Source organism: Eptesicus fuscus, chromosome 22 (assembly GCF_027574615.1).
Source record: "Eptesicus fuscus isolate TK198812 chromosome 22, DD_ASM_mEF_20220401, whole genome shotgun sequence".
Classification (NCBI taxonomy): Eukaryota; Metazoa; Chordata; class Mammalia; order Chiroptera; family Vespertilionidae; genus Eptesicus; species Eptesicus fuscus.
This window is the reverse complement of record NC_072494.1, coordinates 17,690,672-17,715,752: the sequence shown is the minus strand read 5'-3', so window position 1 is coordinate 17,715,752 and position 25,081 is coordinate 17,690,672. Positions and strand designations below refer to the sequence as shown.

Sequence of the window (25,081 nt, the reverse complement as noted above, 5' to 3'; positions counted from 1 at the left end):
TAGATCCTACTCCCATTTGGACTGCCAAGATAAAAATAACTCCTACATCATATACTTTGTTCCTCTGTCACGGCATCACTTTCCACTTGATATTATATTTATTAGTGTGTATATATAATTTAGAGTCTAGATTCTAGACCCATTGATCAAGTTCAAGTTTCTTAAAGGACAGGGAACTTTGTACCCTTCTAATAAATAGGAGTGGTGAGGAAGTCAAGTTTTGCCAAATGTATATCTCTCACATTTTCACATTTAAATACTAGATTACTAATGGTAACTCCTGATTGTGTTTTGGATGTTTGACTATAAATCAAAGCTAAGACCCAGCCCACCTTTCTCATCCACACCACACACACTTGAACTGTTCTTGGTAGCAAAATTGTCTATGAGAATAATTAATTCCCCTTCCCCAGTCTATTCACTATTCAGCTCAAAGTTCATGGCTTCCATTGGCGTGGCAACTCCATCCATTGTGACTCTTCTTTATCTTGCCCTGATCATGACTCCATTCTGGAACCTGTAACACCTTGCTGATTTAGGGTTCACATGTCTGCTTCTTCTAAACTTCCAGCTCCTAGTGGGCAGGGACTTATATGACAGTATTTCTGTTGCTTATTACAGTGCCTAGAACACTAGGTTCTCTGCAAATGTTGAATGAATGGAAGGGATGAGAGAAGGGAGAATGAAATACTAACCAAAAATGGCTAGCAGGAGCTAGAGATCTCCTGATAGCTCCTGAATTTTCCAAGTGAAGTATTGTCCGGAATCTGGTGAGAAAGGTGTTTCACTCTGGTGATGAATGCCAACATGGTCTTTCTCAGCCAAATGTAACCACAGCTTCCTCTTTTTTGATCTCTCTCTCTCTCTCTCTCTCTCTCTCTCTCTCTCTCTCTCTCTCTCTCTCTCTCTCTCTCACACACACACACACACACACACACACACACACACACACACACAGTATTAAATCTGATCACTTTGCTTTCCAGCTCTCCACATGCTTCCTCTTTTGCTAGGACAGGATCCAACCTCAGTGCCCCAAGCTCCCCACACCTCTCCCCATATCGCCACCTGGTGTCTAAAAGCAAGAAAAATACCTAATAAATGAAAATTATTTTTTCCTTATTTTTTAAAAATTTCAATTACAGTTGACATACAATATTTTATTCATTTCAGGTGTACAACAGAGTGATTAGACATTTCTATACTTTATGAAGTGATCATTCCAATAAGTCTAGTACCTACCTGGCACCATACATATTACAATATTGACTATATTCCCTATGCTGTACTCTACATCCCCATGACTATTTTATAATCGCCAATTCATACTTCTTAATCCCCTCACCTGTTTAAAATAATAAATATCAGAACTCTGGAACCATATACTGAAAGTTTTAATTATATCAGTTTGAGGTACCTTTTAGCCTCTGATAGCCAGGAATAGCATCATTCATTCATTCTGCTCTTTAATGAGTTCCTCCTGTGTTCTAAGAGCTTTAGACCTACCCTAAATTAATATCAATCCAATCAAAATATCTTAAAAAATTTTTTGTCTACATATGTATAGTAAATATATATTTTCATTAGGCTTTTAAAATAACAGAAAATAGTAAAGGTTCCCTTTACTGCCTCTAAGAAGCTGAGGAATTTGAGATTTGGATACCAATGGACTAGGGGAAAAGTCTCCTGATGGATTCAGTACAACTTCAAATAAAATATTCCTGGAGAGAGAAAAAAGCTCTCAAATGACTACATTTAGCTCAGATTATAATTCATCTGATTTTAAATGTGCACTGATGATAATTTTATTGTTACACAACTAAGAACCAAAAGATGCAAAGCTAAAGAATAACATGGATTTTGCTTGAACTTGAGTCACCTCAAAATCATCAGAATAGTTTGAATAATAAAATCAGCAATTATACAGTGAAGCTATAGGAGGCAAAACAAAACAATAACACCTCAATCAGAGATTCCCAGTCAGTGGTCCTCAAAACAGAGAGTTTTCAGGGTTCCAAAATAAAATGGGGGGGGGGTGTTAAGTACAACACAATGAGGTTTTCATAAGTTAAATGCACCCATTTGCTTAATTAGTGATTACAGTCATTTTATTACCTTGGTGTTCTTCTGTCCATTCTTTTATGAAACGATACAGTCAGAAAATGGTAGGAGGTTTCTTCAAATGAACTTACTTGGCTAAATAAATAAGGGTACCAAAATTATTTAAATAAAATTTTACTAGCAAATACATTTTTAAAGTCTGGATAACCCTGAGCAAAAGACTCTGAAATTCATTTTGAAGAGCTAAAGTTGGAGACCTTTGAAACATACCTGACTTTATATTATCTTGAAGATCAAGTTTAAAAATCCAATTGCTCTTTCATATGGATTGATGAAATAAAAGCAAATTTTTAAGAAAAATAGAAAAAAAATCAGATACCTTAAATTTGCCACAAGTATAGCCCGATTCCAGATATCTATCAGCACCCGGTAACATTACATTTTTCTGGCCCACATTTTACTTTGAGTTTTATTGTTTCCTTTAATTCTTAATTCACATTGCTCTCTGGGTCCAAAGTCAATAGGGGCTTGTAGGTTTTATCTCCCAAGATCTCTAGGTTAATAAATTTAATACCAATCATTATAATTATAATTAATTTTTAGAGAGGTATCACAATGGATCTAGAGGTCATTCTACAAATCAATGTATGTACAGCCTAGATGCTTTGACTACTAAAGCAAAGAGTAAGCAACATGTTGCTTCTCAAACAATATATACTTCAGCTTTAAGCAAAATCTATTTCTGTCTTGCCCCTTCTCTTTTCCCCTCTTTGTATTTTCTCATTCTCTCACCACAAAGCTTTCTGGATTGAGTAGAAGTATTTGGTCACTTGCTCTTTGACCCCCACAGTCTCCTGAGACTATATATTCATTTTAAGAATGAGTCCCTTTAGTTACCTAAAGTGTCCTCCGACTAAATCGTTTCCAGATGCTTACAAATATTTCAAGGACATAGCCACACAGTTTTTATGGCTGAGTGATAAAGGACTCCACGGTGTCTGGTCCATTGTAAAAGAAGGATCAAGTACTTATTAAAAAATAACTTCCATTTGGTATTTGCTACATGGCAGGCCCAGTGCCAACCATGTTGGATACATTATCTCATTGAACACTCACGACAACCCTAGGTGGGTGGTGTTGTGACCTTCATTTCTGAGAGAAGGAGGGTCAGGCTTTCCACAGGACAAGCAAGTGAGAGAAGGGGCGGCCATGCCAAGTCTGAATTCTTAGTCCCTGGTTTCTGCTGCTGCCTCCGAGCAAAACGCTTCTACTGTTGGCTTAGAACAGCCAAGAAAGGAAAGAACTCACCAAAGTCATGGGGTAACCCTGGGCATTTCCTTTGAGAGACGAGGGAGGGAAGTCTGTAGTCTCACCCAGTACCTCCAAAGGACTCATTCACCGAAATGTCCAATGCCAAACTTCTCCCATTACTTAAAAACAGCTTTCACATTTGGCATTTCAAATTTGCCTCTTTAGTGCTTGCACTGCTCCTTACACTATTCTAAATGATCGAGGTGACCTTTAAAAAAAGGAAAAACCCTCCATATCATAGAAATGTTTTTTGTTTAACTCTGTTACTCTGAGAAGAAGCTACTGTAAATAAGAAAACTTACATGGCTTGCATTGGAGGGTGGGGATGGGGAAGGGTCCAACCAATTCCTGATTTTTTTGACTAATGGAGAGAAGCAAGCCATAACTGTTTACAAGGTACTCAAGCAGTGTTAGTTCCATTCCCCAAAACACAAGGTAGTCCAAAAGCCTTCTGTATCTATGCTTGGGAAATATTCTACAGTTTCCTTGTTTCCAGGTACCTAGGAGACAGACGTGGTTTCTAACGTGCTTTAGCTGGCCTTACTTTCCAGTGGAGTCCCTCTGATAATGAAGTGAAGGGACTCGAGTGTACAAGTTAGAGATACAGATTTTAAAAGAATCCACCATGTGGGAACTCCATGTGCAGGCAATTAAGAGGTGACTGTTTGTCCTGGACATGTCTCCCTGGAGTGGACTGAGCGAGCTGCCGCCGCCGCCGTCCCCTACCGATGTTAAATGTCATCTACCCATGTCACCTCTTCCTCTTTTCTCATCACACAGCTACCCCCCTAAGGCTAGAATCTGAATGAGTGTCAGAAATTGCTGACCTTGGAAAGTTATATTTTCCTTAGTCCCCTCCCCAAGGCACCACAAAACTCTCAGACATTTGACCTTGCTGAAAACCATGGGATTGTTTGAATGAGAAATTCTCTTCCCCACTTCTCCTCCTTCCCCTTCTGCTCCCTCCACCTCCCCTGCCCCCCCTCCCCTGCCAGTCCCCCACCATGGCCCTTTTTAAAGAAAAGCTGGTTATAAAACACACAGAGCTGCCCGCTTTCGCCCTCCTGGTCCTCTAAGCCAGCATTTTTTTCCAAGCTGCCATTCTCCACTCACCAGACCATATTTTTAAAAAAAGTCTGGAACACCAACAGCAACTTGTTTTTTTGTACCCTTGACTAAAAATCGACCAGGTTTTTTTTTTTTCTTTTTTTAATACGTCATGTTGTTTCAAATCATTTTAAGTGGGGTTAACGCTGGTGAAAGGTGCCAGATTGACAGCCTGGAGGTGGAGGTCTGTGTTTTTAACTGTAACAGAGTGAAGCAACTCCGGCCAAGGAAATTCACAGGCCTCCCCTCCTGCTCGGAAGAGCTCTTGTGGGATTGAGCAGGTACACGTCCATTTGACATTTGCTTGCTTACTGTTTATATTGTTATTAACTTACACTATTCTGATTTGTAAAAAAAAAAAAAAAAAAGTTCAGGTCTCATTCAAATGTGGCCTCTTCCCCGAAGCTTTTATTCAGGTATTCCTGCTCAGTATGAAAACTTCACCCTCTGAATCCCTACTATTTTATTACCCTCTAGTAGAGTTTTACAGTTGTGATGATCAGGCCTCAAATCATACACATCCATTTTCCATATTGTGCCCCCTCCAGCCTCCATGGTTAAAAAAAGACCACGATTCCACTTTACAAACAGGAAACAGAGGCCCAGGGTGGTACACATAGGCAGAAATGCAGGCAGAAAGCAAATCAATGATTTTTCTGATTCCAAATTCTTTTATTCTCCACCTATGAAAGCAAGTAAACTTCCTCATCTGGGTCAAAGCACTGTAATTCCCAAATCCCCTTCCCTCTACACATCTAGCAGGCCACCTTCACAGCCCCCCTGGCTTAGAGTCTGCCTGCTGAGGGCTGCTGAGCTGTGCCGTGCCCTAGCCCACTGCTGGTCCAGATGTGAATCACCCTTTCACAGGACTTCCCAAGCCCAAGCCGACCATGACCGGCCTTACCCACCACCCCTGTCCCGGCATCAGGACATGTGCTGGGCTGGTGGTTCCAGCCACAGTCAGTATAAACTGGTTTATCCTGACCCAATTTCCTCTGCTCTGTTTTTCAGATTCTTAACGAAAACTTCAGAAGAAGCTCCATAGAAGAGGTAAGCCTAATAAAACCTCAAGTAAAGTTCTGTGGTAAAGCCAATATTTCAGGAAAAAAATACTGATTAAATTCCCTGTGCTAAGAAATTAATACGCTGATTGTCTCCGAGTTGGAGTCTGGAAGTCAGGGGACTGTCATCTTGTTCCAAGATTCATTTTATATGAAGTCCAGCTTTTCCTGTCGAATACTGAAATTTTCTGCATGATCTGCATAATCAATTGCATAATGATACGCTTATGCTGACTCTAACCTATCATTTGCCAAATTACTTGAAATATCATGAAAAATGTTGGAGTATTTAGAATGCTGAGAAAGATGAGCTAGGAAGGAGTTTCTTAACTCTCATGGTGCTGCAAGCATCAGAAATTTGGGGTTCAAAATCTTCTTTAAAAGCAAGAGGTACCTATTCAGAGTTTCTTCTGATAGTTTTCCAACTAGTGGTTTCTAACAGGTTAGGAATTCCTACAAAAGCCTGGAATCACCTGCAGGCCATAGAAAGTTCCATCTGTAAGGAAGCACAGGGAAGGACCAAGCCCCTGTGAGACAACATGCCCTAGAAGCAGGCATCAGAATGAAAGACGGGAGGGATTGGGGGTCGCTGTTACAATTTTGAGCTGGTTCTACCTGGTAGCTTGAGGTACCGTTGAATGACTGGTTTGGAGGGTGGGTGATGTCAGGATGGGACATGTTAAAATCACACTGATGGTGAGCTATGTGAGGGCTGGTATTCATCTCCCCAATTCGATGACTGGCTCTTTTGGCAAGAGCCCATCCTTCAGAATGTTCGGCACATGCTGATCACAATATTTGTTAACCCAATGACCGGTGTAGGTGAAATGTTCTGATTTCAGCCATGATGACTGTTTCATGGTTTGGAGAGAAGATCCTTTAGCTGTGTCCTGCAGACACACACATGGGGAGGCACTGTGACCTAGGAAATACCCAAATCACTTCTCGAGGCCTTTCCGTTACCCAAGTCCTCACAGAGCTGAATTGTAGTCGTTAGCAAAGCTGCCTTCCGATGTTTTGCTAAATTACAAAGAGGCCACTTTTGCAGAACTTAAAACAGAACCCTTCCTTTCTGGGCAAATTATAGGCAGTACCTGAATTACAGGCTCTATCTTTTCAAATAACAAACTCAAGACAGAATTGCTTCCATTTCACACCCTGCTACATCCACCCAACTCCTTCTCCTTTGGCAGCTGCTTCTAGGGACCCAGGCAGGGAACGGCTGCAGGTTTGAGAGAAAACTTGGGTACAGAAAGAAAGAAAAGATGAGGCTAAGAAAAGTAAGTGTCCTGGGTCAGTCCTCCAGGCATCTACCAATGCAGTGGGCTCCTGTCTACTGCTGTCACACTGAGAATAGAAGCCCAGCTCCTCACTGTGACCTAAAAGGTCCCCATCACCTGGCCTCTCCATATCTCTCTGAACTCATCTCCCAAACTGCCATCACTTGCTATCTTCCAGTCACACTGACCTTCTTTCTTGGACAGATCAAATTTGCTCCTGCCTCAGGGCCTTTGCACTTGCTGTTCATGATGCTGCCTGAGAGGCTCTGCACCCTGATCTTCTTTTCATTCATATCCCTGCTCAAATAGCCTATTTCATTTCTTTTATGAAAGTTGTCATTATTTATAATAGAATTATTTATTTAGTTGCTTGTATGTTTTCTTGTTTATGGCCTCTCTGTCCCAGGAGAATGTGTGGTTTATGAGAAAAAGCAGTTTGTGTTTTTCACAGAAGCTCAGGACTCAATCTGTGTTTGTCAAATATATGAGCGAATGGGTGAGAGAAAGGGAATGGAATATGAGTCTGTCCTGCGATCATAACAGACCTAAAACTAAGTTTCCAACTGTGTTTTATCAGCAAATCCCAGAAAATGGGGCCTTAGGGAACCCAGGATTTATCGAATGTTTGTCCCAATGATGACAATTCAGTGCATTGTTTTCCATTCAGCTATTGTTCTAAGTGTTTATCTTCCTCACTGGGACCCCTAGGAAGAGGGCTGAGGGGGATGCTCAAGGTACCAAAACCTTAATGGCATCTTTAAGAAACCATGCAACATGGCACAAAGGGAGACGTGAGAGCATGTGGGAGGAAGGGTGGCTTCAGACATTGGTGGCCATGGATGGGTGTTGAAGAAGGTTGCCCAGAGATTAAGTTCATCTAGTTCTAAATTTTTCCAAGCATGGGTCCTACACCAATAAAGAGGAGAAAAAAAATCCCTCAGTATTGAGCCGCTTCTAGGATTCAACACTCTGGCTGCTTCCATTGTTACGAGAGTTCTGTATCATATGTTTGCTTGCCTTTCGGAGGCTTCCTGGGAGCCTCATCGCCACTTACAACATTGCATTTGGAAAAATTAATTTCCAAACAACCAAATCAGACTATCTGGTTGAATTGTCAACCAACTTGTCAAAAATATATTGCTGTTTTTCCAATTTCACAGGACTATTGAGGAGGGGCGGGGTGACATGTTCAAGGCCAGAGCCATAGTCAGCATTAACTGCTGATCTTCAGGAAAGCTTTCTGGCTTACCTAGTTTCTGCTCTAGGACTATCTTCCAACTCTTTCATTCAAGTTCACTGAGCCCCATAATTATCCTCAATTTGCTGCTTAGCCATCACTGAAGTACTCAGTGCCATCAGGGCTTTTCTTGGCAAAGGTGTAATTTTCTGAAGGATTATTTGCATTCTTTTCATTTGCAATCCCAATACTACAGTTGCTGGAGTTCCGTGTCCCACGGAATAAACATCACAGAAAAACCATTTAACTCAATCACCTCCTTCCAATTTTCTAGCCACTGAAGGTTAAATGAGAGGATAATGGAATATGGGGTAACAGAGTGGTGAAGACAACTTCTAGTTTTGTCAGGAATAACTTTGAGGCTTCAGGCAAGTTGCTAAGCCTCCTCTGAATCTCAAAGCCCAGTTTGTAAATGGGGGCGGGGGAAATAGTACCCAGCACTGAGCATTATTGTGAACATTTAAAGAACGTAGGTAGTATAAATCACCCAGCACAGTACCTGGTCAGGACAGGTGCTCCATACATTGGAATTTCTTTCTTTTGCTCCTTTTCCCATTGAAAGACCCAAGGGCACTAGGTAAGTAGGGTCATATCTGAGCTTCAGGACCAAACACAAAAAACATATAGAAACCAATCCCGGTTCCCTTTGCTAACCCAGAAACCTTCTTTGTTATCTGATATAGTTTAGACATTCTTCTGGGTTAACAGGAATAGAACCACACTTTCACAGTCACATTACAGAAGTCAGTACCACATGGGGAATAATCTTTCTATGGAAGCATTATGCTTAGTACTCAGGACACTGTATTAAAACTAGGAAGCCCTGCTGTCTTTGATAACTGTTGCCCCAAAAGGAAAACTCATTGAAAAGGCTAGTCAGCTGGGATAAGTTTCAGACCATCACCACCAAGGCCAGCATCTGCAGGGATGTTATGACACTTGGTGAATTACTTCTGATGTACTCAGTTTTGCAACAACAGGATTTGCGGGAGCATAACCACAAAGCTCCCCTGGGTATGCTGCCAGTGTGCTCCACAAATGATGAAATACAAAATAAACAACAGCTAACTGGGAATTATGCAGTTGTAATTCCACCAAGGGGGTTCCCATGATGTCATAAACCACCCAAGCAAAGATCACGTCACAGTAGGATCCCAGAAGGACCTGGAATCCTGTAACTCCGCAGTGGTCTCTGCCACAGAGGTGGCCCTAGGAAAGCCTTTCCCCATGGGTTTTGTGCCTCTCATCTCTGCAAGGGCTCTCCTTCCTTGTTCTCCTCTGGGCTTTCCAAAATCACAGTCACCCTGCTTCCTTAAATGAAATTCCATTCTAATTAGTTACATGGTCTGTCATTTAAGAGGCCCGCACACTCTTTAGACAGCAATCTAGAAATTGCATGTACTTCATTAAAAAAATACACACCAAAGCCTGATATTTAATAGAAAATTCATTTAGGACAAAAACCCTGGGACATACCTTAAAAGGAGATATTTTCGGTGGAACGTTAGTGTGAGCCAAGTCTAGTACCCCACTCATGGAATAAATGTGCCTTTAAACATGGCCAACTTGGAACGGTTAGGTTGAGATTTCAAATACAACCTTCCCCTAGTCAGTGTCTGAACAGGGGGGAAATGAAAACTTGGCTTTCTCAGACCACTTAGAAGAGAAATCAACCAAATTGTGGACATATAAGAAAAAATGCTTTATCAACCATCAGAAAGGAAGGAAGGACTCTGTTAAAAAAGAACACCAAATACTGAACTTTAACTTCCTAAATATGGCGCACTTTCATCTGAAAGCTTACTTAAAACTAAAGGTCAGTTGCAAGTATTCGTACCTGTGTGATGATTGCCCCTTCGTTGACTCATGCTTTTTCTTCTAGAATAAGGGCTGAGATAATGATTACCTAAAATTAGTCATAGGGTTTTTACAGTCCCCAATAATTGCCTTCATCCTCTTTTCTTTGTTTTAAGTGAAAAACTTAAAACAGGGCCCGGCACCTAGTAAGTGCTTTGTGCAGGCTCTGGTTTTATCTCCCACGTGTTTGTTCCCTCATTCATTTACCCAATAACTGCTTATTGAGCTGTCCACAATATAAAAAGCACCAGGATCAGTGCTCTGAAGTATCAAATGTCTGCCTCTTTGCCCTTGTCTTCACAACCTTATGTATCTGGTGGAAGAGAAAAGACGGACGCTTCGGACGCTTCGGGAGGTTGACAATGGACCGCAGGAGGTACAGTGGAGGGCATGAGGAACTACATCCTTCAGTACCAATTACTATGTGAGAGTATGGTCTAAGAGAATGTTTTCAAACTTTTCAGTATGTAAAAATCATCTGGGATATTTTAAATGCACATGGATTAGGAGATTCTGATACACTGGGTATGGGCCAGGCCCTGGAATCTGCAGGGGAACTAGGCATCACACTTTAAGATATATATGATCAAATTCGTAAGCACATCAGAGAGTCAGCTTATCTGTCATTTCTTTTTTTTTAAATATATTTTATTGATTTTTTTTACAGAGAGGAAAGGAGAGAGATAGAGAGTTAGAAACATCGATGAGAGAGAAACATCCATCAGCTGCCTCCTGCACGCCCCCTACTGGGGATGTGCCCGCAACCAAAGTACTTGCCCTTGACCGGAATCGAACCTGGGACCTTTCAGTCCGCAGGCTGATGCTCTATTCACTGAGCCAAACCGGTTTCGGCATCTGTCATTTCTTTTATCCCTTGTTTCTCAATAGTTAGAAATGAACCACATGTGGGGGAGACATAGAAAGAAATGGAGGCAATAAAGGCCAAGGGAAAGTTTTCCTAGATGAGGAAGGACTCCATGTTCTCCAACGAAGAATCTATACCCCCAATTTAGAAACTCTACAGAATCCCCTAAAACACAAACAGCATTTTTAGCAAGCCTACACTTTCCCATACATCAGAATTCATCTTCCCAACAGAGCTGTGCTCCTAGTCTCTAATATCCACTGGTCACGTTTAAGAGAAAACCTGACTTTCTCTTGCATAAGGCACATAAAACACATGGTAAACTGCTTCTCTAGACACAAGCACACTAGTTGTGCAATAAACTGGTGTCTAACTGCTCCACCCATGGTGATCCATTTCCTTCACATGTACCACAAGTGTTAGGCATGCTGACGTATTACCGAAGAACACCAGGGAGATTTAATTGTTAATTGCTTGACAAAATAATAATAAAGAGTCCTAGATGCTTCATGATATAGAAATGCGGTCTGCATGTCTCCCAGGTTTATCAGATTTCAAAGCCATACATATGAAAGCAGGTCACATGTCAGACTGAGGACAGAATGTTTATCTTACTCAACTGGTTAGGAAATCTAAGTTGGCAAAACAATGGCAACTTTATGTATAATCACAGTTAACATGGTGAGTATTATTCATGTACAAAAATTTAAGTAAACCACACAAAAATCTCAGAGGAGTGGTGAGACAGTGCTATGTTAGAGACATTCTACTTATGGAGGAAATTGAACATGGTTGGTCTCCTGGAAACTTGCTGGCTGTGGTATGTGTGGGATAAGAAGTCTTGACACCTGGTGTCCTAAGCACAGGCCATATATCCTCCACTAAATTCAGTGACTAAATTGGGGGAGGGCATTTCTCTTCAGCCACTACCAAGTCCATGGTGATGGGTGAAGCAAATGGAAATATGAAAGGTTGGTGCCATCTCAAAGTTTAAAACGATGTGCATCACTTTCATGCTAAAGAGGGGAAGGGGGACCTGAAAGAGAAGACCATAGCCAGGAACTTCTGGGCCAGACTCCTGGCTCTGCCGGGCACTTCTGTGTGGCCTCTGAGTGTCACTAAAAAATCACAAGCCATCAGCTTCTAACTGTAGATAAAAAATGGATGTCTACTGAGTCACTCAGTGGGTGACATGCTATAAGAGTGTGACTTTTGGAGTAGGGGAATATTTCCAATTTTAGTGACATTAAGTGGCATTAAGCATTGGTTGGGAAACCACACTGAATATATATCAGCCTGGAATAACTGATTCTGGTCAGAGATGTTGTGGAAGTGGGGGTAGGAAAAGGGAAAGCTCTAGCTGATGCCTTCAATGGGAAGAAAAGTAGAGTATTGAGGCCTTTGTTTATATTATCTCATTATTCCAAACAACAGATTTGTCTAAAGTCAACCAGCAAGTACAGTACCACCACCCCCCCCCCCTTATCCACAGGGGATATGTCCCAAGACCCCCAGTGAATGCCTGAAACCATGGATAGTACTGAACCCTATATAAACCATGTTTTTCCCTACATATGCATTCCTTTTCACTTAAAGGAAGCACTTCCCAGCTCTGGTTGGCATATCCAAATAGCCAGCATCACTACTCTTGTGCTTGTGGGCCTTTAGTAAGTAAAATAAGGGAGACGTGAACGCCACTGCTGCAATACCAAGGCAGTGGGTCTGATCACTTGGACAGCTGCTAGGTGACTAACAGTAACATCAACAGTGTGGATGCTGGATAAAGGGGTGATTCACATCCCAGGGGCACAGAGCAGGACCAGTGAGGTTTCATCCCACTACTCAGAATGGCATGCGATTTAAAATATATGGGAGTCATTTATTTCTGGAATTTTCCATTTAACATTTTTGTACCACTGCTGACCATGGTGAACTGAAACTAAAAAGTGAAACAGTAGATAAGGGGGTCTACTGTGTATTGTGCAACTGTAAATTCACACAGGATTCTCTGAATAAAAAGTGAAGTGCTTTGAAACTCCTAATGTCCTTAAATCTAAAGATTCTTGCTTTTTGAGGTCTGGGTATATATTTATTAAAATGTATTCTTGGGTTTTGTTCTTTATATGATAACTTAATTTAGAAAAGTATTCATTTGGTTCCTATGGTAGAATAGCATACACAAATTCAGTTCTTTATTTCTCAAATATTTTCACAGATGCACTATCTTTTTGGCCTCCGCCATTCCCATGAGGAAGCTAGACAGAGCAGTGACATGCCTACTTTATAACCAACAATATGAGCAAGAGGCATAAAAAGAGATTATGTAACACGGCCATGTGCTGTGAAGTGGCAGGCTGGTCTCCCTCTTCTTAACTCTGTATTGTTTCACTGGACTATAAGGCATCTCATAGAATTGAGCTGATGTCAAAGATGGTGGGATATAATGAAAAAGGTTACAGTGGGGTCAGGAGAGAAAGATGCAAGTCGCCTATCGGCCGCAGACTTCTTATCTGTCAAGAATTGTGCCATCTCTACTGGCTTCTTAGAATTGGCCTTTTAAAATGTAATAGCTTCTGTAGATATTCTTAAGAGTTTGTGAAGCAATTTCATATTTAATCTCACTTTGTCTTTCATATTATTATTAATCCTTTCAGACAAAGTAATGCATCAATTTACTAAAACAAATCAGGGGAAAGAATTAAAGAAACCAGCAGTGAGCATATGAATTCAGCTAAAAATGATTGTACTTAAAGGCCTACCCAAACACCGCTGGAATATCCTGGCTGTTCAAGGTAGCCCTGAATCTCCAAACCAAAACAAAAAACAAAAACAAAAACACCCCTCCCCCACAAACAGCACAGACAACAGATATTCTCACCACCTTGGGAAAGAAGAATGTTGGAGTGAAGAAAAAGGAAAAGAAGACATAAATGTAAATAGCACTCCATATATTGTGAGTTAAAATAACCAAACCCGGGAAAATCTCCTTCCCCGAGGGACGCTGAGAACAGACGCGGAGCAGTCAAACTCGAAGGGAGATAATTCTTTTTCTTGTCAGAAGAGAGTCAGCCTTTAAAATGTGTCTAGCAAAACTGCAGATTTCAGCTTTTTTGATTAATGAACTAAATTACGTTTTATTTCTAAAATGTGTTGAGGATTCACCCCATGGTCTTTCCTCGAACTTGAGGATTAGAGCGCTGAACGGCACATCTGGGTATAAGCAAAGAGCTCACTGGGTGGTGCTTTTTTCTTCCCTTAGAAACAGGCAGTGAGGGGACCAGCAGGAATTTTGATTGGGCAAGTGTGGTTTTTTAATCCTCAAAAATGATGATTACGCTCTCTGTTCCCCTTTCTCATGAGGAGAAAGATGAATTATTACAACATCTAATTCATCATTTAAAATTTCTTTCTACACGATTTCATACACTTGTTAATACTTTTCCCTAAAGAAAATGTTTGCATTCATCAGGCAGATGTTGTAACCTCAACTAATAACAAATTATATTTTCTCCATAATTATCACGTTACCTAAAGGCTGGGGTACTATAGACTTTTGTAGCTAGATAAATGCATTGTCTTTGATTTTTATAAATGCTCCTTCCTCTGTGAAAGCATACTTCTGCCTCCTGGAATCTGTTCCTGTCCTACCTGATCATCATTCTACCAGGAACAGAGAAAAAACATGCCATTACATGTTTGAGTATTTTCTTAATTTGGCGAAAACACAACCTTTGAAAATGGGATTAAAAATTCCCCCCATCAATTAAAGAAAAATCAGGAATCGAGACTGTTAACAAGAAAAATTGGTAAAAGTCAAAAGGAAGTACTTTAGCACCAAACTATTAACTCTGTCTACCACAGTTGAAATATAGATGACATTATTTTCCTATTTAGACTTTTAAATGTAAAATAATACAATTCCTAAAATGAGTAATGTTGCACTTGGATATTACTTTAATATTTTAAAAAAATTACTTGCAGATAGAGATTGCAAAAACAGCACAACCAGACTATACCAAAAAAATCTCTATTTATTTGCTTACTGCAGCTTTGCTATATGCACTGTGGAATATGCCCCCCCCCCCAATTGAAGTCTCTAACCTTAAGAATTTCTCAAGATAAATTAATAATCATAAATATTTAGAAAATAACTAAGCAATATTTGCTGAGGTGTTGAATATTTCTACAGAAAGCACTGAGAAAGGAGTTTGCTTGGTCTGAGATGAAGTAGTCAAGGAGGGTGTCACACAGAAGTGTGTTGGGAACAGGTCGCATGGGTAAGTTTGATAAAGGGTCAAGGAGCCGGGCCATTTCATATCAGAAGTCAGAGAAGCAGAAAGGAGACTAGAGCCTCAAGAGCATATTAGGGCAAATGGGGAAACAGTCAGATCTGCACATGTGTGATGGACAAGTTACTAGGGCAGGGATGGAAACATGAAGGGTGATTAAAAAAAAAAGAACAGGACAAATAATTTGGTCTTGCTGTAGAAAAGAATGAAGGCAATTGTGAGTTCTAAAGAAGGGGAGACCCATGGATTTTTAAGAGTATGTAAAAGAACACATGATCATTCATCATCCATTCACTTAGCAAGTATTCTTTGAGGACCTATTATATCTGGTCAGTTTGCCACCTGCACACAGAGGAGAACTAGCATGGATGCAGGGCGTTAGGAGGCTGGTACAGCAGTGCAGGTGAGATATCGTGGAGGCTTGAAAAGAAGATGGATTCAAGTAATTTCAGCAAGTAAACTTGGGATCGGGGGATGGCTTGGACAGAGGTGTAAAGGAAGGAGCCAAGAATGAAATTTCTAAGTTTTGCGCCCACATGACGTGGTGCAGGAAGATGGGGAAAGCTATAAGAGGATCAGATTGGGGAAAGGGAGCTCATTTGGTGGCATGTTTTCTTGTTTTTGAGGTCTAAGCACTTTTATGTTCAAATGGAAATGTCCCGTAGGTTGGTAGCTGCATACATGAATCTGTAATTCTAAGGGGACCGTGAAGCTATAACCTGGGAGTCGACAATATAGGGATGGTTATTGAAACGGCCGGCCTCAAGGAGATCTCCAAGGAAAAGGGTATGAAGCGGGAAGGGGAGGAAAGAGGGCCTAGAACTTAGGCCAGACTGGAAAGGGAGTCCACTGAAGATAGGAGCTCATTCTATCACTAGGTGAGCATGTATGGAGCACAGACAACAGGTTGACTGCTGTCTAAATGACATATGACCGCTGTAATTCAGACCAGGATTTAGGGAAAGAGCACTGGTAAAAATGGAAAGAAAAGCCACAATGTACATAGTTATTTAATGCCCCCTCCCAATCTGGATTAATGGTGATATCTAGGTCAATTCCCAGATATAAAGGTTTTGATTCAACACCTATTTCCTTTGGTACTTTCCACTTCATATATTTGTGTGTTACCTGGAAAACAAATTGAACGGTAACCAGGTTCCCAAACCTCAATTCCCAAGAAGTTGCTAACCAGGCTATTATAAAGTAAATGATCAGAGCAGAAAAGTACATGAAAAGACCTGGTACGTGACATGGCATTGAGCTCAACAGCTGTCTCCTTTTTGAGGACTCTGAAAAAACAGTATTTAGGAGGCTTCTGTGGCCTCCAGGCACCAATTTCTCTGCAACAAAGAGGTCTTAGACAACCAATTGGGGCACAGAAAATGCAAAGAAGAGGACAGTAGTCAAGGACAGGAGGCTCGGGCACCGAGTCCCCTACCACCTGCCAAGCCCTACCTAATGTTACCAAACCCTTTGCAGACTAGCATGAATTTGTGTGGGTAAATATAATGGAAACTTGAGAAAACGTGGTTCTCTCTATATATCTGAAATGCTGGCTAGGCCTTTCACTTTGCCCATAGTCAAGCTGATTAAACTTAGCATATCCTGGCTCCAATTTTGATGGGCTTGGGCCCCTTAGCCTTGAAGTTGTATATCTGAATCCCCTTTGAAAACATTTGGCCTCCCCATATGTATTTACAGTACTGGGAGAGTGCCCGTCTGTTTTTATGCTTATTTATAACTACACCACCTTCCAGCACTGTGAGTCCTCTAAAATATAATGACATGACTAATGATGAGAAATTAAGTGACTGGGGTGAGTGTTTTTACTCCCAGACGAATGTTTGTGGGAAGGCAATTTCCTTTACCGTCCTGGCCTTGTGCTTCTGTTTCTCGTGAGCACCCGAGCTCAGATTATCTTGGAAGGTATGTAGTAACCACCACCTACACTAAGAAGACAACATTGTCATTCTGCCGCTTTGCAGCTCCCAGCGATGCTTTGTCTTGTTGGCCTCCAATGTCAAGGAGTGGTAAGAAGAGAAGTAGAACATTTCAAGATTTACAGAGCGGGATTAAGAATTTACTCTCTTATGTTCTTTGGGACTTTTGAAACTCCCCAAAAGGGAGGAGCAGTGGAGGCCAAGAGTAAGATTTGGGATTTGCAAATGTTTTGGTACATCCCACCTGTCTCACCCAAGACTTGAGGCAGCATATTGTTCTTCCTTTGAAGGAAAGAGGGTTACCCTAACCCCAGGGTTCACCTCTAGGGGGGCTGGTGTTCTGCCTTATCTGAGACTCCTGGTACTATGAGGGTTTCTGTGGAAGTTTGACAGCACCTCGCTGATACTGCATCTCTCTGTCTCTTAAATCTATCCCACTTTCTTTAAATACTGGGAGTTCGTATGCACAAATGTCTACCTACCTCCTCAGGGACAAACCCTCTCCTTCCCCAGGGAACCCTGGCACCAGGCCTAGCACCCACCAAACTCAGGTGGTCTACTGCACTCCCCTCCTGCCCCTTCCAGCTCACCCTGGAATCCTGACACCCTCATTTCAAAGAGAAAGGCAGGCTGCCTTACCAGCTATCTCCATGTCTCTGTAGTTTCTATTTATGCTTGAGTGTCTTCACGATATTGGTATTTCCCATCTTTTGCTACTTGTGTAGGGGGTCTTCCAGCATGCCTCTCTTTCCTGCAGGGGTCCAAGGGTTTTTGAAAGTAGGGTAGGTCCCAGCCTGGCCTGGGAGAAATTCGCCCCCCTTTAGGTGGGAGAAGGCAAGGAGAGGCATGCCTGCCCAGGTTCCTGGTACATCCCACCCACCCAAAGCTATGCCCCAGTGCCCTTGGAACTGGGAGGCCAAGGGCAGGGGTGGGCTAGGGATGCTTGCATCTTTTCCTGCCCAACATGGAGATCATTAAAATTAAGATATCATGGGCTGTGTTTTTAAAAGTTAAATTCACTAAATTACTGAATTAATTTCCCCTCACCCTATTTTACTCCCTTCCCACTCCTCCTCCCCAAAAAGTGAGATTCAAAGATGTCTGCTGTTCAGGCCCCAGAAATACCTATTCCCACCTAGGAATTGCCATGTAGTCTCCCCATGCTGCCAGCTGTTAAGAAAATTTCAATCACTCGCAAACAACTCCAGGAAAGTAGACAAAATAGGAACTAGAGAACATGTCCTTGTCCTTTCTCAGAACTCAGATCTTGGGGATTCGAATGAATACACATTTTTACAAATTTATTTCTCATTTGGAGTTGAGTCTGGGGAAATCACTATTGGTAAAAATAAGCCCCATAGTTCTTGGGAATTACAGCTCCCTCATTACTTGGTGTAGAAAAGGAGCCAGGACATCCCGTACCCAGGGCTGCATTTGGGGCATAACTAAGACCTTTAAGGAATCCTATATGTGAGAACTTCAGGAACAACAGAATCCTTCAGCGTCCGTCAGAGTGTCCTCAGACTCTTCTGAGAAGTCACGTGTGTGTGATTGATTTGTTCTGACATGTTTTCCTTATTTTCTTTCATAAAGTTTCCTTCGCCGACCACCCTTTGTGTGTTGTTCCCCTCCCGTCCCCATGGAGTGGCCATCGTCCCTGTAATCAGCTTCCCAGATATTTTTTTCATCAAGAAAAGTGGTTCCAGGACAAGTGAATCGTGGTGATTTTTTAAGTCTTAAACCTAAAATCGATAGATAGCCCGCAATTCTCTATGAGACTACTTCCTCGGGGCTGCCTTACTAGATTAGACAAATAACACCAAGGATCAACTACGATTAAGACCATTGTGGAGACTTCTTACTCAAAAACTTCTACACATGGAAAACAAACGCTGATCCCCCAACATGATGACTGTCCCTCCTCAGATGTCTCCTCAATGCGGCTCCGTATTGATTGGTTTAATAAGAAACAGCCTATGTAGAGAAAAGGAGGCCGTGGCACTTTGTGGATATTACTATTGCTGTTTGAGATGGTTGGTTTTTAATTGAGTGTTGTTAGCTTGCTCACTGAGCGATTCGATTTTACAAGAATCCAAATTCTAATAGTGCTGTCGAATGCATCCTCTTAGTATTATTGAAAAGGGAGATAAAGGGCATCTATGCAGTGGGATTCGGGCCCCTGCATCAAATTAAACCGCAGAATTCTCGACAGAGAGTGCCCAGTGATTGCAAGGACAGCGTGTGCGCTCAGGTAAGTGTTTGGATACCAAGAGGCCGCAAGGAGTTGTCCCCTTCTCGAATAATTCCTCTAAATGCCTAATCTCTGGCTCAGAGGAATACTCTGAGGATCCTGTTATGTGAATTTAGGAATCGCTTGGAGGATGCTGAGCCCACACACACCCACCCCCGTTTCACTTTTTCTTCCAGGGAGATTCTTTCCCAAAACACTCTTCTACTTGCAAAAAAAAAAAAAAAAAAGCAAAACGCTAGCCTTGTATCCTTCATTTTCTAAAAATTGTACTGCCTAAAGTTTTTGCTGACTCCTTCTCTCCGAAAGGGTAAAAAAGAAATACGTATTTTGCGAACCGTGTTACCAAGAGCGGGAGGCAAGCGGGGACCCTCGCTCGCGCGCGCCGCACAGACTTGCAGCATCCCCGTCCCCGCCGCGGCCCGCTGGCCTCTGTGATGGAGATTTTCCAGGAGCTGGGGTGTTAACTTTTGGTGGGGTTCTCTGCTGCAGGAGGGGAGGAATTGTAAAAGAAACAATGTCTTTTAAAGTATGAATCCAATTAGTTTAGAGATCCTCCTGGTTGAAAACCTACTGATGCCATTTAAACGTGAAAAAGCATCCTGGAGGTGGCTGCTGGCGGGGGCGACGTTCAGAACTCTGAGCCAGTGGGGTAGGAAGATACGTTTCTGAAGTTGCTGGGGGGTGGGGTGGGGGGTTCGCGTGGAGTGGGGTGGCGTGGGTGGGTGGTACCTTGTTGGTTTGGAGATGATTTATTCACTCGGGTTGTAAAATCTAAAACGAGGCCCTGGGAAGATGAAGAAACTGCAGGGACCCTTGTGACCTGCTGCTGCCCGCCTGACGCCACTACGCTCTGCCTGAGCGCGCGGAAGGCTGAGGTCGCCTAGCCACAGGGCGAGCTTCGGGACGCCTGAACTGCGGGAGAGGCGCTCCAGAGTCTGGGAAAGGGCCTCCGCTGAGAAATGAACCGACTGTTTCTTAGGGTTGGGGGATCTGGAGCAGGGAGCATTGGCAGCCTGGGGCCTCGGACTTTGTGTCCCACCTTCCCGACACTGCAAACTCCAAGCGGTGCTTGGCTCTAAGGCGGTGGAAGTCACCAGCCTGTCCGTTTTCCCAAAATTAATTTAAGAGAAGGAGGCAATCCAGCCCCTGCCCCTGCGTGTAAGATAAACAGGACTCACCACCTCTTCTCTGAACTTGACTTTGGACTTCGGGGACTCAGTGACACTCGCTCCCCGTGATCCTGGATTTCACTACCTCCTCTAAAGAGGTTTCCTTCCCAGGCTACCCTTAAAACGATGTATTTTCTGGACTCCCCATCGAGGGGAGATCATGGAGGCCCAAATTCAGAGTGCCACACCCGCTCTAGGTCCCAGGATGGTGCCCCATAAGAAAACTTCTTGTACCGCAGAAGTCTGTAAACGCTGAGACTCCGGGGGAATTGATATTCTGATGCAATTCTAACGGCATTGCGCCTAGGGAATGTTCAAGCTCCCCTCGGAGTTTATCTCACTGGCAAGGGAATGTTCAAGCTCCCCTAGGAGTTTATCTCACGGGGACTAGTTGGCGGAGGTGGGCCCCGGTGTGTGGCGGAGGGATTGGGCGCGCAGGACCTCGGCGCCGCGTTTACACCTCTCCCTTTGTGACAAATCAATTTCCCGGGCCTCTGTGCTGTATTTGCATCCGCCCTGGCCGGGCCCCAGCTGCGTCCGGCGCACACTTAGCACCGGCCTGTGAGTGTGTGCGTGTGTGCGCGCGCGCGTGTCTAATTGACTTTCCGTCTACCTTTTTATGACTACATGTGTTTCCAACAAAAGGTCTTATTAGGACAATCTGGTTTCACTAATTTAGAGGCTGGGAACATGGAAGGCAGGTTTTTCTTTTTTTAAGAGTTTGCAGAAGTTCAGATTAAGAAATGACAGCAGGATGCACAGTCCTCCTAGGAGTAGTCTGCCTGTTTTATGACCTGTTCCTCTTTCCTTTCCCTGACTGCCCCTGATCTAACACCCCCCCCCACACACACACACACACTCCACACTCCCCCACTAGCCACTGCATTCCTAACGGTGTTAAAGAACAGTTTCTTTAAACCCTTAAGGTATTTGAACCTAAAAGTTTTAGAAATTTACAGGCTGGGAGAATCCGTAGTGGAGGAAAGAAAGGGGAGCGAAACCAACAGGGAAACAGAATTTCAGGGGGGTGGGTGTGCAGGAGATCAGCAGGAGCCCTCACTTTGGACAGAATACTTAGCAGTTCTTTGCCAAGGTTGGCCCAGGTTGTAATTCAAAAATCTGCAACATTAATGATCTAAAAGTGCAAGTGTAAATGGAGTCTGTTTTACCAATTTCAGCCCTAAAGAAAATTTAGGAAGGACCTGAATAAAAGGTGTCTCAGAAGGTTCCCCATCTCTCCGAAGGAGATCATCTTCAGGTCTCTCTGGAGTGGCCTCCCAGCAGGCTGCAAGAAGCGCCTGACTCTCGTGAGGCCTCTGCCCTTGGCGGGCTCAGAGCCCAGCTCTAGTCCTCTGCCTGGAGACTCCTCTGGCCTCTGATCACTGTCTCCAGCAGACTGGAGGCCCAGCCGGCGCCGGCTTTCAGGTAGCCCACAACCAGCTTCTGGGCAACTCCTGAGGGAGGCCCGAGAACTGAGGGCAAGGGTCCTCCCGGACACTTGCCTTCGCCCAACTTAGCAGACCCTTCACTCCAGAGATGAGGGAGGAGGACAAGGGAACATTATTTCTAAGAGCAACAACTATTTGTTAGAATAAGCCTCTTGACATCTCTAGAAAATTAGGCCTGCATTGTGTGTGTGTGTGTGTGTGTGTGTGTGTGTGTGTGTGTGTGCAGCCCCAGGTGAAGGTGATTTTTCCCCCCATCACCTCAGCTCTGCTTTCTGCGACCTCCTTTCATAACTCTATGGACCATCCTTCCTCAACGTCCTCTCCCTGGCTGTCCTCAGAACCTCCGTTTCCTTTACGGGTCCACTCCCCACGGGGCCTTGTTACTCCATTCTCTGAGATGTGCACAGTTATCAAGCAGGCAGGTTCCTGCAGCTCTCATCCCTTTCCCTCCGACACAGTCCCCAACTGAGCCCACTGCTCTTTGCAGGTCCTCATGCCCGAAGCAGATGCCACGTGGGCAGCAAAGCCTGGGCAGCGAGAGGCCTGGGTCTCAGGAGCTGTCCTGGCTTCGCCTTCCTCCACCTCGGGCACAGCCTTCGCCTGGGCTTGAGGGCGCTTCCCAGGCAGCCTCCTTGGCCCAGCCTCGCTCTGTAGCACCCTGTGCCCACAGCTGCCGGCCTGGGCCTTAAGCTTGCTGTGGCCAGGAGCCTTGGGCCTGCTTTTCAAGCCCTCCGCTCACACTTGGGGCTGGACACGCGCGCCCCACCCTCTTCTAAGCAGCACTTTCCTCACCACTCTGTTTTCCGTTGTGGGTCCAACCTCCTGGGCTCTGAATGGTGATAACTTTTGGAATTGATCATGAGCCACGGGGAAACAAGGCCAGAATGTGCAGAATCGCTGAAGCTGGGCAATAGGTACATGGACGTACGGAATACTATCCTCCCTATTCTTCATGTGTTTAAATGTTCCCTAGTAAACCTTTAAAAAGAATGATATTATTATACAGTGCATTTTCTCGGAGCTAAAAGTGTCTACGCAAACAACGCTACCTGCGTGTGCAACAAGAGCAGTCCCCAGCACCAATACCCGCTGACGGAGGAACCCCCGGCCTCTGTGCCTAGCCCTTACCAACAGTTGGGGACACCAGGTCTTCATCCTCAGAGTTGGCCATCTTTCCCTAGGGACAGGCCAGGCCAGACTCCCGGTGGCCCTCTGCCTCTGCAAGTACATTGGTCCCACCTCAATTCTGGCTGAAATAGGCTGCGGGGAGCCCACGCCTGGACCAAGGAAGAGTGCGAGGGCAGGCTTCCAGTGGCCTGCTCTCCCCCCTTGGGGGCTCCCACTGCTTTGCCCAGGCCTTGCTTCCAGCTGTTTCTGGGTCTAGTTACTTTGTCTATTTTCTGAAAGTCTGACATTGGCTATGTTTTTGAAAGTCACAGAATGCCTGGTTCCACAAGTTCCAAATTTGAAGACAAAATAGCAGTTGGCAAATAGTGACATGGAAAGAGATCCGCCTCCTTTTAAAACTTCCAGCCAAGTTTAGGCTCTTGCAGACCTCAAGGAGGAACTCTCCAGTCCCATGTCACCTGGGATGAGCTAGGTGTCAGGTCTGTTACAGACTCCGGACGTGTGGACACACCTGGAGTCACGTTTTAAGGCTTGGTGAATAACACCAGGCGACATTCCTGGGGGCGCTGCTACCAGTCCCTGGGAGGATGAGGAAGGGAGACCGCGCTGCAGTTTTCTGGAGGTTTTGATGCCAATAGGGGAACTCCTCCTAAGTGACACCGGGCTCCACATGGGAGCCCAGCTTACCCTGCGCATCTCGTGCGAGATCTTGCGGGTCAGGAGCTGGGTTTCACACCAGAGCAGTCATTCAGGCGTTTGACTCTCCAACCCATGTGCAGGTGGAGGGGGCAGAGGGCAGCTCAGGAGGCTGTCCGGGCGCTCCAGCGCAGCCCACCCTGCACGCCAGGCCTCCAGAGCCCGCGAGCCCCGTGCCACCAGAGGCGCCGTCGCCTCCTCTGTCCCTGCTGCCCCCTAACCCGCACACACCGCTGGAAGAAGCCCTCCTGTCCCTCCGCACAGCGTCTTTCCCGCAAACAGGGCGGGCTCCTCGAGTTTGCACGCCTTCCCAGCCCTGCCGCCTGCCAGCGGGGAGGTCGCGCCGCCTTGCTCGCCGGGGACGGAGGGACAGCGCCCGCGGCCTCAGCGACTGTCCGCGGCAGGCGGTGCTCCTGACCCCGACCGGCCGCAGGGCCTCGGAGTCTCCCCCGAGCGTCTGCCCTGGCGACGCCTTCGGAGGAGCCCCCCTTTTCTCCTCCCGCTTCCCAGCTGTGACCGCCCTTCCTCGGGTCGCTGCGGCCACCTCTCCTGGTCCCCTACTTTCTCCCCCTGGCCCCGGGTGGGCTGCAGCCGCCCAGCTCGGACCCCCGCCCTCGGTGCCAGACACGCCGCCCCGGGGCGTGCGCCCCTCACTCACTGTCCTGCTGCGGGGTGTCGCTGCCGCTGGTGAGCCCCGGCGACTCCAGCAGGCTCCGGCCCGCCTCGCCCACGCTCTCGTCCGCCTGCGCCGCCACCATGTCCCCGGCTTCCTCCAGGTCTAGCAGGTGACTGACGGAGAAGTTCTTTTTCGCCTGCAGCGTGTCGAGGTTGCCCGGGCTGTCCAAGCGGCCGCCCAGCGCCGGTTGCCGCTCCAGAACGTGCCCGTAGCTGGAGGTCATGGTCTCCCCCTCGGATCCCACCCACCCCCCTCTTCCCGCTCGAATCAACACCAAACGCTGTGGGCGCGAGGGGGGAGAGGAGCCGAGTGGGGAAGAGAGAGGGGGAGTGGAGGGAGGGAGGGAGGGAGAGAGAGAGGGAGAGAGAGAGAGAGAGAGAGAGAGAGAGAGAGAGAGAGAGAGAGAGAGAGAGAGGGAGGGAGGGGAAGAACAGGGGGGAAAAAAGTGGAAAGAGGGCGGGGGACCCCTTGTGCAGAGCAGAGCGCTCTCCCACAGCAGCCTCTGACAGCCCCGGCTGCCTTCCTGAGGCCAAGTCCGGCGCGATCCAAAGAGATAACCCACACCAAAAAATAAAGTCCAAAAGTCACCCTACGTTCAAGTCAGGAGAAAAGAATTCCTTCCACCTCTCTCTCCAAAAGCGTCCACACGCACACACTAAAAATAATAGTAAGGGGGAGAGAAGAGAGGGGAAGCCAGCAGGGCGG

At 44.9% G+C, this 25,081-nt stretch overlaps 1 protein-coding gene across 2 annotated transcripts in view; it reads right to left on the bottom strand.

The window, feature by feature from the left end:
• Positions 1 to 24,731, bottom strand: part of PRRX1 (paired related homeobox 1) — a 66,220-nt gene extending 41,489 nt beyond the window's left edge. For both annotated transcript variants that reach the window (XM_008145832.3, XM_008145833.3), the window contains exon 1: positions 24,359 to 24,731. In XM_008145832.3, the coding sequence (XP_008144054.1) occupies positions 24,359 to 24,599 (241 nt within the window). In that variant the 5' untranslated portion in view covers positions 24,600 to 24,731. The remainder of the gene's footprint in view (positions 1 to 24,358) is intronic.
• Positions 24,732 to 25,081: the final 350 nt, after the last annotated feature.